Source organism: Canis aureus, chromosome 5 (genome assembly GCF_053574225.1).
Source record: "Canis aureus isolate CA01 chromosome 5, VMU_Caureus_v.1.0, whole genome shotgun sequence".
In the NCBI taxonomy this organism is placed as follows: Eukaryota; Metazoa; Chordata; class Mammalia; order Carnivora; family Canidae; genus Canis; species Canis aureus.
Window position 1 is genome coordinate 30,103,735 of NC_135615.1, and position 17,646 is coordinate 30,121,380.

The following is a 17,646-nucleotide window of genomic DNA, read 5'->3' on the forward strand; positions in this document are numbered from 1 at the left end:
AAGCCAGAATGGCATAAAGCAAAGAAGCAATTACTGTTAATTTACATAGAACAATTTTTTAGTATTCCTAGGCCCCAAAAATCACCTTAGGCTTTTCTGATAGCCTAGAACACATGTTGCTAACAGAGGCACAGAATACTCAACATCAAGCACAGATGTTCACACAGTTCAAAGCTTTTTCAGCTGGTTGCTCAGGTGCTGAGTGTTGTTTCCACAGAAGGGGCTGGGTGGCACTGCTCTCACTCAGGTGCACTGCCTCTTCCGGCCCACTGCAAAACCAGTGCTGAATATTATTTGCACTTCTCTTTTTTTCTGTAAAAGACAAAGTTCTCTCCAGGTTTTTTACGGTCAGCGAGAACAGGTAACAATGTAGATTTTTAATGAAAGCAAAGTGGCAAAGGCGAACTTTCAAAACTAGGGGGATGCCTCTACTGACTTTCCTTGGACTCAGGGAGAAGAAAGGTATATCCAGAGATTTAAAATAAAAAAAATGTCATTATTCCAACCACGAGAAACAAGTGAAATTATGTGATGTGATAGAGGTGCTATTGTAAAATGGCAAATTATGTCACAATATATAAATGTATCAAGTCAACATGTTGTACCCTTTAAATTAACATATGTTGTGTCAAATATTTTTCAATAAAAAAGAAAAGAAAGGGCACCTGGGTAGCTCAGTGGTTGAGCATCTGCCTTCGGCTCAGGGTGTGATCCCGGGATCCTGGAATCGAGTTCCGCATTGGGCTCCCCACGGAGGGTCTGCTTCTTCCTCTGCCTATGTCTCTGCCTCTCTCTCTACGTCTTTCATGAATAAATAAATAAAATCTTAGGGAAAGAAATGTTGTAAGTGGAAAGGAGGATATTTTCAAAAAAGTTTTCTGCACTTCCTCTGGCATTGGGTGTGGAATAAATTGGCTGACTTGAATAGAGTAAGGGGTGATGCAATTCTGATCTCCAGCAGTCTGGTTTCCATTTCCTCTTCCCTCACATGCAACATCACATGATGCTACAATGCCTGTGAGCCATGCAAGTAGCTGAGAACCATTTTTCCTCAAATTTGCTTAAAATCTTTATTTGTCCATGATTTGACATTGAAGTTCTCCTTTGTTTTGCATAGTGGTATTTTACTAATTATAATATGTTTCTTAACATAAAATTTCTCCCAGTCTGTTGAGTAGATAAGAGATACAGTCCATGTTCCAAGTACCAGGCTCACAGGCGGAAGGTACTGCCTTTCCACCAAAGGGGACCCTTCTCTTCATTTTTGTGCATGGAGCCTCAGAGTGGGAAGTGGAAGAAAAAGTGTTCTCAAAATAATAGAATGATCCTCCATTGTTCCTTGTTTATTTTTAACCACTGGCTTACTATTTTCAGAGCCTCAGGGAATCTCTTGGGAGTCTCCTTTGGATGGGATGGAGAAAATATGCCATCGTCCGGAACCTGAACCGAATGTAGAAAGACCATCTGTACATATGAAATTAAAAATTGAGGATTTTATCTTGCACAAAATGTTGGGGAAAGGAAGTTTTGGCAAGGTATGACATACACTATGGAATTCTGTAGACCAACTTATAGAAATTGAAAAGCAAAGCTCTTAAACTCATGGGATAAGGACTGGTTGTGTGTACGTGGAGAACATTTCTCCTGTGCATTTTTTAACAGGATAGAGAGGAGTCCTAATAAAAAGGAAACCCAAGAACTCTAGGAAATAGTGGCCTCTGCTTCCTGGGAATCATTGTTCCCAAGCCATTTTGTTTCAAAGATGCATACCCACACACTTATAAGTTTGGTATAGTTGGACATCAAAAAAATGAAAAGCTACCTCAGCCAGTTTCTGTTTCACACAGGATTTTTTGTTGTTGATGATTCTCTTTTGTTTCCTTCACTTGGAGTGTTGTTTTACTTTGAATGCAATTTCTTTCTTTATCAAATGTCCTCAGTCTTATATTAGTTTGCTAAGATGAAGGTAAAGTATCACAACTGAGTGAGTGAAAGAACAGAAACTTATTTTCTTTTCATTCTGGAGGCCAAATGTCTAAGACCTAAGTGTTGGTAGGGCTGTTTCTTCTGAGGTCTGTCTTTGGCTTATAAAATAAATAGCCTAAATAAATAAATAAATAAATAAATAAATAAATAAATAAAATAATAAATAAAATAAAATAAAATAAAATAAAATAAAATAAAATAAAATAAAATAAAATAAAAATAGCCATCTTCTCCCTGTATCTTCACATGATTGCCCTCTGTGTGTATCTGTGTCCTAGTATTTTCTTCTTATAAGGACACTAGTCATGTTGGATTAAGGCCCACCCTAATGAACTTATTTTAACCTGATTACCTCTGTGAAGACCCTACCTCCAAACATAGTCACATTCTGAGGTACCAGGGTTAGGACTTCAGCATGTAAATTTTTGGAGGGGACATAATTCAGTTCATCACAAAGCTGTAGTTTAAGAGTCATGAGAAGAGTTTCATGGGGGAAAGTCCCTCCTCTAAACTCTTCCTGCCACACACTCAAGTTATGGGCCATCTCTGTCAGTCACAAAGGACAAGAGGAAAAGAAGGAAGATGACATAATTTAACGATCAACTATCAGTGATGGAAAAAAATTTCAAGCTAGTGAATGTAAAAAGAGATGCCATGGAACTTTAACTGTGAGATTATTCTAGATATTAAGGATATCTACTATATTAATGGCACCCTCTGTTGTCCTAGTCTTGGATGAAACTCTTCGGAAAATTTTAGCCAGAGACTACTGTTCTATGAATTTGTGCATCCAAAGCCAGCGTTATGCTCCACATCTGCTCCCTGGTCTTTGGCCAGGAAACTCACCCAGTTTATTTAATAATAAACTAGAATGCAACTGAGCATCACCACAGCTGAATGACACTGTGCTACAATTGGGTTTGGATTGAAACACCGCACATTGCTTTTGGCAAAATCTGTTCTGCCCTGCAAACTAGCTGATATCCATTAATTCTTTTAGTTCATTTCCACAATAATATGAAACACAGCAGGCTCATTTGGTGTTAATCTGTGTGATAGGCAATTTTACAGCCAGTCTTCATTATAATTTAGCATCAATTAATGTGCAATTATAACCTGTTACCAAAAATTGAAAGCCCATTATAGAGATGGAAATTGCCTTTTCAGCTTCTTAGTTTATGGCTGGCTTGGGAATGTTTTATTGAAAGAAACAATTACCAAAAGAGCACTTTTAATTGTTAATGAAATGTTTATATTTCTTTGTTCCCATGTGGGTTTCTATATATGAACAAGGTTAATAAGAAAGACATTAAGTTAAACCTACAAGCCTTAGTAAAATATCCCAACAGACAATTGAGAGCCTCAGGTATCCTCTGCTCTCTGTCCAAAGCAGTATGCCCCTCGCCATCAGGACCCTGAGTCCCTACATAGTGAGAAGATAGAACCATAGGGCTCAGAGAGGAGGACGAAGCACCAAAGCAAAATGGAACAGCCATATTTCCCTTTCTTACAACACTGAGAATACTCCAAAACTTGTTTTTCTCCCTTTTTAGCTGTAGATAGAAAGTATGGTTTCTCATCAAAATGGTAGCCTCTATATTCCTTTTTTTTTTTTTTTTTTTTTTTTTTAGCCTCTATATTCTTATTCTCAATTTACCTTGAGGTCCAGGAAAAAAAAAATAGCATTGTTTTCTGGAGGTATGCACATCATCCATTTGCCTGCATTCTCATCTAAGTTCTATGCCCTCTATCAAGCCAGCTACCCTCAAAGCTATATATCTGCGCCATATTTTTTTTTAAGATTTTATTTATTTATTCATGACAGTCACACAGAGAGAGAGAGAGGAAGAGACATAGGCAGAGGGAGAAGCAGGCTCCATGCAGGGAGCCCGACGTGGGATTCGATCCCGGGTCTCCAGGATCGCGCCCTGGGCCAAAGGCAGGCGCCAAACCGCTGCGCCACCCAGGGATCCCTATCTGCGCCATATTATTTTAAATATAGACACATGCATTTTCAGTACTGGTTTGGTGTCATTGATTTTGACATTCCCTAAAAGTCAAGAAACAAATGACAAGTATTCTTAATAACTGTCATTTAGAGAGCATTTTATAGCTTCCAAATCACTTTCCCATGTGGTAGTCATTTGATTTTCACAATGGTCTTGCAAGTTGGAGAATGTCATGACAATTATCTCTTTTACACATTAGGAAACTAAAGCCCAGAGAGGTTAATTGGTTTGCCCACATTCCCACAGCTAGTAAATGTCTGTGAAAAGAGACCCAAGCTGGAGTTTTCTTCTTCCAAATGCCATGTCCTCACAATTGTCAGTCATCTGTTGCATCATTTGCAAAAGCAAAAGTTGTAGAAACTCCCCATTATACGCCATCTGGTGTCCTTTCATATAAGATCCATGAAATCAAGTAGAAAAAGTAAATTTGGAATTAGATTTTTTTTTTCTTACTGAGTAGCTCCATGAATTTGAGTAAGTTGAGTAAGTTTACTCTTTAAACCCAGTTGTTGTTGTTTTTTTTAAATTACTATCTGTCTTGCAGAGAGTTCTGAGCTAAGAATTAGGTAGCACATATAAAGCATAGCAGAGTGTGTAGCACATAGTAGGTGATAAAAATGGCATTAGCATCTATGCCATCAGATGAAATGGTGTACATTCTTTAAGCATATAAGTTTTATGCTCATTTGCACTGATGTTTCAAGTGTAATCAAATCTTCCTCTCTCTGCTGCTTATTCTTGCTTCCTTCAGTATGCCCTTAGTCCCTGGGGATTTATATTATAAATTTACTCAGTTCCCTAGGCAGACAGGTCATATTTTTTTAAACAGAATTTTTCAGGGACTGAGAGTAACCCATCCAATTGTACAGTACTTTTGTGGAATCCTTTGAAAGGTACAAAGCATGTCTGAAACTACTAGGTAATATCCTAAAATCAGTAAAGTGCTTTATTTTGTCTCTATAAAGGGATATTGGAGAAGAAATCCTCTTTTCTCACCCAACACAGATCTCTCTCAGAATTTTGTCTCTTCTTTAATGAGTGTGAGATCAACTTCTAAAATAAAATTACTTCTCACCCTTCCTTCTAGGTCTTCCTAGCAGAGTTCAAGAAAACCAATCAATTTTTCGCAATAAAAGCCTTAAAGAAAGATGTGGTTTTGATGGATGACGATGTTGAGTGTACAATGGTAGAAAAGAGAGTTCTCTCCTTGGCCTGGGAGCATCCGTTCTTAACGCACATGTTCTGTACATTCCAGACCAAGGTAAGGCTTCTATTTGGACAACTCTTCATCCAATTCTTACTTAGCAAATGTGCCTGTCTATGCAGGGTGCCCCTAAGGTGCCCTTATTGGGAAATGTGGGGAATTGTCTCCATATTTTTTTCTTTACTTTTCAGCTCACCTTCCATTTGTCCAAACATCACTGAGATATTATTTTAAATTTTTTAGCATAGTCGGTTGGGAAAGGGCTTTACTTGTGGGTTTGTCTGTTTGCTTGTGTTTTAGAATTTGGTTTAATTTATATAACAACCAGGATTCTAAGCAGCTCTGACTTGCTTGACAAAGCAGTGTTTTATGAGGAAGAAAGACATAACACTTGTTTCTTTATCTACCATATATGTATTTGAAAAGACAAAAGTTGGACAGTAGATAAAAATACATGTGCATTATTATTTTCCTAAATATGGTCAGTGAAGAAGCAGCCTTTACAGTGAGCTTTATCAGTGAGTGAGGCCTGAGCAATGAGGTAAAAGAGTGAATTCTTTCAGAAGGTTCTCTTATTCTGGGAAGATTCTCTTCTTGATCTCCTTATTCCTTAAATAAATTTTTTAATTGCCTATTTTTTGTGACTAAAGTGTTATTCAAGATCATTTTAGAGAATTTGGAAAAATGCTTCATACTCAAAAAAAAATCATTTAAAATATCTCATCACTTGGGTATACTCACAATTAGTATTTTGAAATTTAAACTTTCAGATTTTTTCCCCCAGTGGATTTTGTCAAATAAAAATAAACACCCATTGTAAAGACCTCCTATTCTATAACTGGCATTTTCAATGCTCTCTTATTATATATTTCCTCACATCAGTGAATATTCTACAACGGGATTGATCCAATTAGAACATTTCTAACTTTCTGTTCAGATTTAAATAACACTGAAATGAACATCCTTGCAGATCAGTCTTCATACACAAGCATTATGATTTTCTCTTTTCATTTTTCTACTCTCCTTCACTCTCTCCACATTGTACACGGGCTAGAATAGTAAGCAGACCCACGTGGGACTGTGTGGTTAAGATCCAAAGGGCATGAAGACTTTATTCTGCTGTTCTGTTTCAAGCCTGCATGATAATGTTCTACCTTAATGTAAATACGAGTAACAGAAGGCCTCTAAGCTGCCCCAGTCACAGAGGGTAGAGTGTTCGGGAAGCTGTGGAATCAGTCAGAAAATGTGGATGGCAAGTAGGCCTTTCATCCCTACTTCCCCAGCCCCCAGTAGATTCTCAACAAATGTTTAATAAAGTAATAAATGCATAAATACACTTAGATAAAAAAGAAAGAAACCAGATGACTTTTTAAAGCACTTAATAATCATGTATAGTATCTAAAGCACCACCAAGGATACAGGAGTGTAAAATAAAGTTCCTGACCTCAGGAATTTCATGGTAATACTGAGGGGGCAAGACTAAAAGAGGTGAGTGATACTAAATTGCAGAACAGAGACTCCATACAAGAGTCCCCAGAGCTGAGAGAAGCTAGAAATTAGAGTACGAGTAGGCGGAAAGGGTCTTGGGCAGAAGAGGTGCGGGTGGCTAGTGGAGAAACCAGAAAAGAATGAAGGGATTATAAGCTATTTGAGAAAAAGTAGACTCATTTTCTTCAGCAAGAAAGAGTTTGAGATTTCTGATAATGAGTTAGAGATTTCCTCCCAGAAATTTCCTCCTGGGGATCATAAATATCTGTCACTATGTTACCAAAGGCGAAGTGAAGTGCTCTGCAATGTGCTCACAGTCTGCATTCGGGATTATCTGTGCATCCTGGGCTGTGTGATCTCACTTCTTCTCTTGAAATATTGTGAGGCTTGTATCCAACTGCTAAATACACTTAAGACGAGGTCCCTGTAGGAGTATGATGTAATCAGGCTTCATCTGGTACTTTCTCCCTGTTTATGCATACATACAGATTTATATATATAATTGTTATATATATAATTGTTTTTATATCCTATGGGGAAAGCTCTTATAATCCTCTTTGTAGAAACTATATTCCCTTCTCATGCTTGTCTATCAGAGCTTCAGGCAGTGTTTGCTACTTTTCTTCTCTCAGAAGATGCTTTTAAGGTTCCATGCAGCTGTAACGTATTAGCAAAACTAGAGAAGGAAGTGCATGGGGGAAAGTGGCAGAGAACATGTACATCAAATGTAAAAACTGACTGGCTCACTACTTAGAGTTCAAGGAAGTGAGTTCGTTTTGAAATAAGGGATGGAGGAATTCATCTTGCATTATACTTTCCCGAGGACACTGAGTTGCTTTTTTTGAGATGTCCCGACTTATTATTCAGATCTTGCATGTCAAACAGAATAACCAATTAAACACCAAAGATGAGTGTGAAAAGCAACAGTTGAAATGGATGACAATTTGCTATGGGAACATTTTGGAAATTGCCTTTCTTGAGGGAATAATAGTTACCTTTATACACGAGGGAAGGTACTAGATAACATAAATGTACTATGTACTTTTCTGTGGAATTGTTATTTTTAGGAAAAGTTATTCATTGCCTTCTACCTTCAAAGAGCCCAGCTGTTGAATGCCAGATGATTCAAGAGATTCTGATGATAGTTATTCATTTACTATTTATTATTATTTTTATTGAAGTATAATTTACATGTAATATTAGTTTTAGGTGTACATCATAGTGATTCAGTACTTGTATACATTACAAAATGATCCTCATAAGTGTAGTTACCGTCCATCACCATAAAGAGTTATTACAATATTATTAACTACATTTTCTATGCTAACATTATATCCTGTGACTTATTTACCTTATAACTGAAAGTTTGTATCTCTTAAAACCTGTCACCTACTTCACTGACCTCCCCCAACCCCTCCCCATTCAGATGACTCACAGTTTCCTGTATCTATAAATCAGTTTCTGTTTTGTTTTGTTTTATTAGATTCTCTATATAAGTGAGATCATATAGTATTTGTCTTTCTCCATCTGACCTGTTTCACTTAACATAAAACCCTCCAGGTTGATCCATGTTGTCACAGATGGCAACACTTTATATATTTTTACAGCTGAGCAATGTTCTATTGTATGTATGTGTGTTATTATGTATTATGTATATATATTCATATACACATTTCTCATATTCTTTATCCATTCATCTATTGATAGACATTTAGGTGGCTTCCATATCTTGGATATGATAAATAATGCTGTAATGAACATAAGGGTGCATATGTTTCTTCAAATTGGTGTTTTTGTTTTCTTTGGACAAATATCCAGAAGTGGAAGAGCTGGATCATACAGTAATTGTATTTTTAACTTTTTGAGGAACCTCCACACTGTTTTCCACAGTGGCTGCCCCAGTTTATATTCCCACTAACAGTGCACGAGGGCTTCGATTTCTCCATATCCTCTCCAACACTTGTGATTCTTTTTATCTTTTTGATAATAGCCAATCTGACAGGTGTGAGGTAATTTTGACTTGCATTTCCCCATTAATTAGTGATGTTGAGACTCATTTACATACCTATTAGCTATCTGTATGTCTTCTTTGGGAAAATGTTTATTCAGGTCCTATGCCCATTTATAATCCAGTTGTTTGGGTTTTTTAAATAATAAATCATTAAAGTTCTTCATATATTTTGGATTTGACACCGTATTAGATGTATAATTTGCAAATATTTTATCCCATTCAAGAGATTGCTATTTCATTTTGTTGATGGTGTCCCTCACTATGCAAAATCTTTGTAGTTTTATGCAAACCTATTTGTTTACTTTAGCTTTTGTTGCCCTTGCCTGATGATACTGGTCCAAAAAATATTGCTAAGATAAAAAATATATATATATTTCTAAAATAGATGTCAAAGAGCTTACTGCCTATGTTCTCTTACAAGAGTTTATGGTTTCAGGTCTTATATTCAAGTCTTTGATCCATTCTGAATTTATTTTTCTGTATAGTATAAAATCATAGTCCAGTTTTCCCAACACCATTTATTGAAAGCACTGTATTTTTACTTGTACATTTTTGCTTCATTTATCATAGATTAATTGACCATAGTGTGTGGGTTTATACTTGGGATCTCTGTTCTATTCTATTGATCTATATCCGTTTTTTGGCCAGTACCATACTATTTTAATTACTGGAGCTTTGTAATATAGCTTGAAATCTGGGCTTCTGGGATCCCTGGGTGGCGCAGTGGTTTGGCGCCTGCCTTTGGCCCAGGGCGTGGTCCTGGAGACCCAGGATCGAAACCCACATCGGGCTCCCGGTGCATGGAGCCTGCTTCTCCCTCTGCCTATGTCTCTGCCTCTCTCTCTCTCTCTCTGTGACTATCATAAATAAATTTAAAAAATTAAAAATTAAAAATAAAAAAAGAAAGAAATCTGGGCTTCTGATACCTCCAGCTTTGGGTATTCAGAGTCTTTGTGGTTCCCAAATAAATAGTAATAATTAGTGATTAATTAATAAATTAAGATTGCTTTGATATTCAGGGTCTTTTGTGGTTCCATACAATTTTAGAATTCTTTGTTCTAGTTCTGTGAAAAAATTCCACTGGTATTTTGAATGGGATTGTATTGCATCTGTAGATACCTTTAGGTAGTATCTAATATTAATTCTTCCAGTCCATGAGCATTATATATCTTCAATTTGTGTTGTCTTCAGTTTCTTTCACCAGTGTCGTACAGTCTTCAGAGTACAGATTTTTCACCTCCTTGATAAAATTTATTCTAAGGTACTTTATTCTTTTTGATGCATTATAAATGGGGTTGCTCTCTTATTTTCTCTGATAGTTCATTATTAGTATATAGTAACCAATTTCTGAATGTTAATTCTGTATCTTGTGACTACTGAATTTGTTTATTAAATCTAATAGTCTTTTGCTGGAGTCTTTAGAGTTGTATATAATATCTCAGCCGCAAATAATGAGTTTTACTCTTTTCCAATTTGGAAGTCTTCTATGTATACATTTTGTTGTTTTGGGTGAAATTCTCTGTACTCTCAATTAAGTCCATCTGGTCTAACGTGTCATTTAATGTCAATGTTTTCTTACTTTTCTGTCTAGATGATGTCTCCATTGATATAGGTGGTGTATTCAAGTTCTCTACTATTATTGTACTGTTATCAATTGTATTGCTATCAATTTCTCCCTTATATTTGTTAATATTTGCTTATTACATATAGGTGCTCCTATGTTGGGTACATAAATATTAATGAATGTTTTATCTTCTTGGACTGATCCCTTATTATTTAATGTCTTTTGTGCGTGCGTGTGTGTGTGTGTGTGCTTTCTAAGAGTCTTTGTTTAAAGTCTGTTTTGTCTGATAGAAGCATTGCTCCATCCTTTCACTTTCAATATGTATGTCTTTACATCTGAAGTGAGTTTCTTACAGACAGCATATAGGTGGGTCTTATTTTTGTATCCATTCGGCTATCCTGTGTCTATTGATTGGAGCATTTAGTCCATTTTCATTTACATTAATTATTGATAGGTATGTACTTCTGTTTTATTGATTGTTTTCTGGTTGCTTTTGTAGTTCTTTTTTTTTTTTCTCTCTCTCTTCTTTTGCTATCTTCCCTTGTGGTTTGATGGTTTTCTTTAGTGTTATATATGGATTCCTTTTCTTTACTTAGTGCATATCTATTGTAGGTTTTTGGTTTCTCAGTACTATGATTTGTGTGTGGTGTGTTTGTATATACTGTCAGCCTATATATATGTGTGAATGTATGTGTGTATATTTGAAGCTGATAGTTGCTCAAGTTTATACACATTCTGAAAATACAACATACCCTCATTTTATGTTCTCTTTTTAAGATTTTATTTATTTATTCATGAGAGACACAGAGAGAGAGAGAGAGGCAGAGACACAGGCAGAGCGAGAAGCAGGTTCTGTGAAGGAAGCCTGATGTGGGACTTGATCCCGGGTCTCCAGGATCACACCCTGAGCTGAAGGCGGATGTTCAACTGCTGAGCCACCCAGGCATCTCCCATTTTAAGTTTTTGATGTCATATTTTATACCTTTCTTTTGTGTATCCTTTAACTACTTATTGTAGTTATAACTGATTTTACTATTTTTGCCTGTTCAACTTACATACTAGCTTTTTTTAAGTGGCTGATCCACTACCTTTACTATATAATTGCCCTGGGCAATAAGATTTATTCCTTTTATATTTTCGTTTTTTTAATTTAAAAAAAAATTTAACTGCAGTATAGTTGATACAATATTATATTAGATTCAAGTATACAACATAGTGATTTGGCAATTATAAACATTATGAAATGTTTACAGTGATAAGTGTAGTTAGCATTTATCACCCTACAAAGGTATTATAATACTTTCACTGTATTCCCTATACTGAACTTTTTATCCCTGTGACTTATTTTATAACTGGAAATTTGTATTTAATCTCCTTCACCTATTTTACCCATCCATACAGCTCCTCACCTGAGGCAACTACCAGTTTGTTCTCTGTATTTATGAGTCTTTTTTGGTTTTTGTTAGTTTATGTATCTGTTTTCTTTTAGTATTCTACATATAAGTGAAATAATGTAGTATTTGTCTTTCTCTTTCTGACTCCTTTCCCTTAGGACCCTCTGGGTCCATGTATGTTGTTGCAAATGGAAAGATATAATTCTTTATTTGGCTAATATTCAATTTTATACACACACATACACACACACACACATCCTGCTTCTTTAGCATTTATCTATTGATAGATACTTAAGTGGCTTCCACATCTTTGCTATTATAAATAATATTGCATCGAATTATTATTTATGGGGGTGCATATAACTTTTTGAATTACTGTTTTCATTTTCTTTAGATAAATATCCAGAAGTAGAATTCCTAGATCATATTGTATTTTAATTTTTGAGGAAACCCCTCCATACTTTTCCATAATGGCTACACCGATTTACATTCCCACCAACAGTGCACTAGGGTTCCCTTTTCTCTACATCTTCACCAACACTTGCTCTTTCTTTTTTTAAATCTGAGCATAGCTGACACACAAGATTACATTAGTTTCAGTTGTTATTTCTTGTCTTTTTAATACTAGCAATTCTAATAGGTGGGAGGTGATATCTCATTGTGGTTTTGATTTGCATTTCCCTGAGAGTTATCAATGTTGAGCATATTTTTATGTGTCTGTTGGCCATTTGAATGTCTTCTTTGGAAAAATGTTTGTTCAAGTGTTCTGTTCATTTTTTAACCAGGTTGTGTTGTTGCTGTTGTTGTTTTGATGTTGAGTGCTTTCTGTATTTTGGACAATAACCTCCTACAGAATAATCATTTGCAAGTAACTTCTACCATTCAGTAGATTGCCTTTATGTCTTGTTGATGGTTTCTTTCACTGTGCAAAAAAATTTGTAATTTAATGTGTTCCAAATATTTACTTTTGCTTATGTTTCCTTTTGCCTAAGGAGACAGATCCAGAAAAACACTGCTAAGGCTGCTCTCCAAGATTTTACTGCCTATTTTTTTTTTTTCCTGTAGGACTTGTTTGGCTTTGAGCATTACAGCTAGATTTTAATCCATTTAGGTTATGTGGGTGCGTATATATGGTATAAAAAAAAGGTCAGTTTCCTCCCTCCTTTCTTTTTCTTCCTTCTTTTTTCTTTCCCTTTCTTTCTTTCTTTCTCTTTCTTTTCTTTTCTTTTTTTCTTTCTTTTTTCACATAATCATCCAGTTTTCCAAACACCATTTGTTGAAGACCTGTATTTTCCCCTTTCATATGCATGCTATCTTTGTCACAGATAATTGACAATATAAGCATGAGTTTCTTTCTGGTCTCTTTATTCTGTTCCACTGATATGGGTGTCCAGTTTTGTGCTGGTACCATACTATTTTTATTACTTTAGCTTTGTAGTGTAGTTGAAACCTAGTATTGTACTTTATTCCTCTTTCTCAAGGTTATAATGGCTATTTGAGGTCTGTCATGGCGCCACACAAATTAGAACTATTTATTGTAGCTCTGTGAAAACTACTATTAATAATTTGATAGGGATTATATTGGATTGTAGATTGATTTGGTAGTACAGATATTTGTCAATATTAATTTGTCCAATTAATGGGATTGGAATATCTGTCCCTTCATTTATGTCATCTTTATTTCCTTTCATCAGTGTCTTACAAGTTTTCAGAATACAAGGTTTTCTCCTCTTTCGTTAAATTTATTCCTAAATATTTTAAACTTTTGATGCATTTATAAATGGGATTGTTTTCTTAACTCCTTTTTCTCTTAGCTTATTATTAATATATAAAATGCAACCAATTTCTGTATATTAATTTTGTATTTGGTAACTTCACTGAATTCATTTATATTAGAGTTTTTTAGTGGAGTCATCATTTTTTATATCATATAATCTTCAAATACTGACAGTTTTGCTTCTTCCTTGCAAATTTGGATGTCTTTTTTTTTCTTATCTGTTTGCTATGGCTAGGATTTCCAGTACTATGTTGAATAAAAATGGCAAAAATGGATATCCTTGTCTTGTTCCTGATCTTGCTTGAATCCTGATCATCAAAGAATACGATGTTAGCTGTGTGTCCATCACATATGGTCTTTATTATGTTGAGGTATACTCCCTCTAAATCCATTTTGTTGCATTTTTATCATAAACAGATCTTAAATTTTGTCAAATGCTTCTTCTGTATCTATTGAGATGATCGTATGATTTTTATCCTTGATTTTATTATTGTGATGTACCGCATTGATTGATTTGCTGGTGTCAAACTGTCTTGCACCTCTGGGATAGATCCTGCTTGATGTTAAATAACCCTTTTATGTATTGTTGAATTTGGTTTGCTAGTATTTTGTTGAAAATTTTTGTATCTATGTTCATCAGAGATAGTGGTCTATAATTTCTTTTTTGTGGTTTCTTTGTTTTTTGTGTGAGAGTAATGCTAGCCTTAAAGAATAAATTTGGAAGCATTCCTCCCTCTTCTATTTTTTGGAATATTTTTAGGAGGAGAGGTATTAACTCTAAATATTTGACAGAACTCACCAGTGAAGCCATCTGGTTCTGGACTTTTGTTTTTTGCAAGTTTTTGTTTTGTTTTGTTTTGTTTTTTACTGATTCAATTTTATTACTAGTAACTGGTCTGTTCAGATTTTTTATATCTTAATGATTCAGTCTTATAAAATTGAATGTTTCTAAGAATTTTATCATTTCTTTTATCCAACTTATTGGTGTATGATTTTGTAGTACTAGTAGTAGTCTCATAATACTATCAATTTCTGTGGTATTGGTTATACTTCTCTTTCATTTCTGGTTTTATTTATTTGAGTCCTTTCTCTCACTTTTTTTTTTCTTTCTCTCTTTTTTGATGTGATTTACTAGCAGCTTATCAATTTTATTTTTTCAAAGAAACTTTACTAACTTCATTAATCTTTTCTATTGGGTTTTTAGTCTCTATTTCATTATTTCATTTATTGCCAATCTGATCTTTATTATTTCCACCCTCCTACTAACTTTTGACTTTGTTGGTTTACTTTTTTCTCATTTCTTTAGGTTTAAAATTATATTGTTTACTTGATTGTTTTTGTTGTTTTTTGTATCACATAAACTTCCCTCCTAGAACAGCTTTTGCTGTCTTCCAAAGATTTTGAACCATTGTGTTTCCATTTTCAATCTCCATGTATTTTTTAATTTCATCTTTGATTTATTCACTTACCCATTGGTTTCTTAGTAGCATTATCTATTTCCATGTGTTTGTCATTTTTTACAGTTTTTTCTTTTTTTGCTTTTACTTGATTTTTAGTTTCATACTGTTATTATGGTCAGAAGAGATGTTTGATATAATTTCAGTATTTAATATTTATTGAGATTTGTTTAATGGCCTTGCATGCCATTTATCCTGGACAGTGTTCCGTGAACACTTGAAAAGACTGTGCATTCTCCTCTTTTGAATGGACTGTTCTGTTTATATCTATGAAGTCAATCTCATTAATGTGTTTTTCAAAGTCATTGTTTCCTTATTGATATTGTCTGGATGATTTACCCATTTATGTAAGTAGGTATTAAAGTCCCCTATTATCAATGCATTACTTTCAATTTGTCCTTTTATGTCTGTTAATATTTACTTTATGTGTTTAGGTACTCCTACGTGGGGCATATAAATAGTTACATCATTATTTAATCCCCTTCTTTGTCTCTGGGTAGTATTTGATTTAAAGTTTATTTTATCTGATATAAATATTGCTACTCCAGCTTTCTCTTCATTTACATTTGAATGGGATATATTTTTCCATCCCTTCACTTGCAGTCTGTATGTGTCTTTAGGTGGAAGTAATGCTCTTGTAGGCAGCTAATAAGACATGAGTCTTACTGTGTTTTTTTTTTTTTTTTAATTCATTCTGTCACCATGTCCTTTGATTGCTGTATTTAGTCCATTTAAAGTGTTTACTGAGGGGATCCCGGGTGGTTCAGTGGTTTACTGCTGCCTTCGGCCCAGGGCCTGATCCTGGAGACCCAGGATCAAGTCCCACATCGGCTTTCCTGCATGGAGCCTGCTTCTCCCTCTGCCTGTCTCTCTCACTCTCTCTCTCTCTCTCTCTCTCTCTGTCTCTGTGTCTCTCATGAATAAATAAAAAAATAAAATAAAATAAAGTGTTTATTGATATGTATACTTATTGCCATTTTCCTCATTGTTTTCTTGACTTTTTTTGTAGTTCTCAGTCTTTTCTTGCTCTCAGTTTTTTTTTAATTTATTAATTTTCTTTAGTATTATACTTGGATTTTTCTGTTTGTTTTTTGTGTATAAATTATAGGTTTATAATTTGGGTATATCATAAGGTTTCTATACAACATGCTGCTTTATAACATAATATAGCAGTCTGTATTAAGTTAATAATCACTTAACTTCAAATATATTTAAAAGCACTACCTTTTTGCTTCCCCCACCATGTCTTATGTATATGATGCCATGTTTTACATCTTTTCATTTTGGATGGAACTGGAGGGTATTATGCTGAGTGAAGTAAGTCAGTCGGAGAAGGACAATCATTTTGTGAATTTCTTATCTGATTTATGCAATTATAATTAATTTTACCTTTTAACATTCATACTACATTTATAATTGATCTACTACCTTTACTATATATTTGGGTTAACCATTGAAATTCTCCTTTCATAAATTTCTTATATTTCTTACTTCTGCTGGTGGCCTTTGACTTTCTGCTTCATGAACACCCTTTAACATTTCCTGTAAGGCTGGTTTAGTGGTGAACTCCTTTAATTTTGTTTGTCTGGGAAACTATCTCTTCTTCAATTCTGAATTTGCAAAGTAGAGTATTCTTGATCATAAGCTTTTTACCTTTATAACTTTCAATGCATCATGCCATTTTATTCTGGTCTGCAAAGTTTCTGTTGAAAAATCATCTGACAGCCTTATAGGTTTCTATGTGACTTTTTTTCTCTAGCTGCTTTTAAGACCCTTTCTTTATCTGTAATCTTTGAAATTTTAATTATTAGGTGTCTTGATGTGATCCTTCTTAGGTTCATCTTTTTCAGGCTTACTTTTTAAAAATTCTTTTTCTTTTTGCTCTTCAGCTGGGTACTTTCCACTACCCTGTATTACAGATCCTTGATTTGTTCTTCTATATTATCTAGTTTAGTGTTGATCCCCTCTAATGGGGATTTTCATTCCAGTTTTCATTCCAGTCATTCTTATGCTCTGATTGGTTCTTTTTTGATATTTTCTAATTATGTTCTGATGGATGAATTCTGAGTTCATCCACTCTTCTCTAGTCCAGTGAGCATCTTTGTGATATTACCTTGAACTCTTTATGAGAAAGATTTCTTACCTCTCTTTCATTTAGTTCTTTTTCTGAGCTTTTGCTTTGTTCTTTCACTTGCAACATATTCCTCTGTCTTCCCATTTTGTCTGATTCTGTGGGTTTATTTCTATGTATTAGGTAAGTTAGTTATGTCTCCTAATCTTAAAAGTGGTGGTCTTATGTAGGTGTCCTATGAAACCCTGTTGCACAATCCTTCATTGTTTTCTAGAACCAGGGATTCTAGGGTATCCTCTCTGTGAGCTGCATGAACCCTCTTTTTATGACTGGCCTAAAACTGCTGCTGGCACCCTGGTTGATGGGCTTGGTCCTCCACCCAGGTATTAACAATGTCAGGCCATGACTAATGCAGGAGCACTAGTAGATAGAGCTGACTCTATCATGGCAGGCTGAGAAACCCAGCTGGAGCTACTACAGGTGTACTTATGGGTGTGTTTACCACACCTACTTGAGAGGTCTACTGCAACTGCTAAGGATCTACTCATGGGCATGGCTACCCCCTGTGCTGAGGGAGAGGCCTTGCAGAGTCATCAGTCTCTGCCAGGGCTGTCTGCTAGGTGTGGTAGATGTAGTCACTTTCCGGGGGCAGGGCGGGGGGGAGCTTGCCAGTGCTGATCAAGGC

The 17,646-nt window shown here is 35.1% G+C and overlaps 1 protein-coding gene across 4 annotated transcripts in view; it reads left to right on the plus strand.

Moving 5' to 3' along the window:
- Positions 1 to 17,646, plus strand: part of PRKCQ (protein kinase C theta) — a 174,201-nt gene that overhangs the window by 83,151 nt on the left and 73,404 nt on the right. For all 4 annotated transcript variants that reach the window (XM_077897291.1, XM_077897292.1, XM_077897294.1 and 1 more), the window contains 2 exons: positions 1,375 to 1,535; positions 5,083 to 5,256. In XM_077897291.1, the coding sequence (XP_077753417.1) occupies positions 1,375 to 1,535; positions 5,083 to 5,256 (335 nt within the window). The remainder of the gene's footprint in view (positions 1 to 1,374; positions 1,536 to 5,082; positions 5,257 to 17,646) is intronic.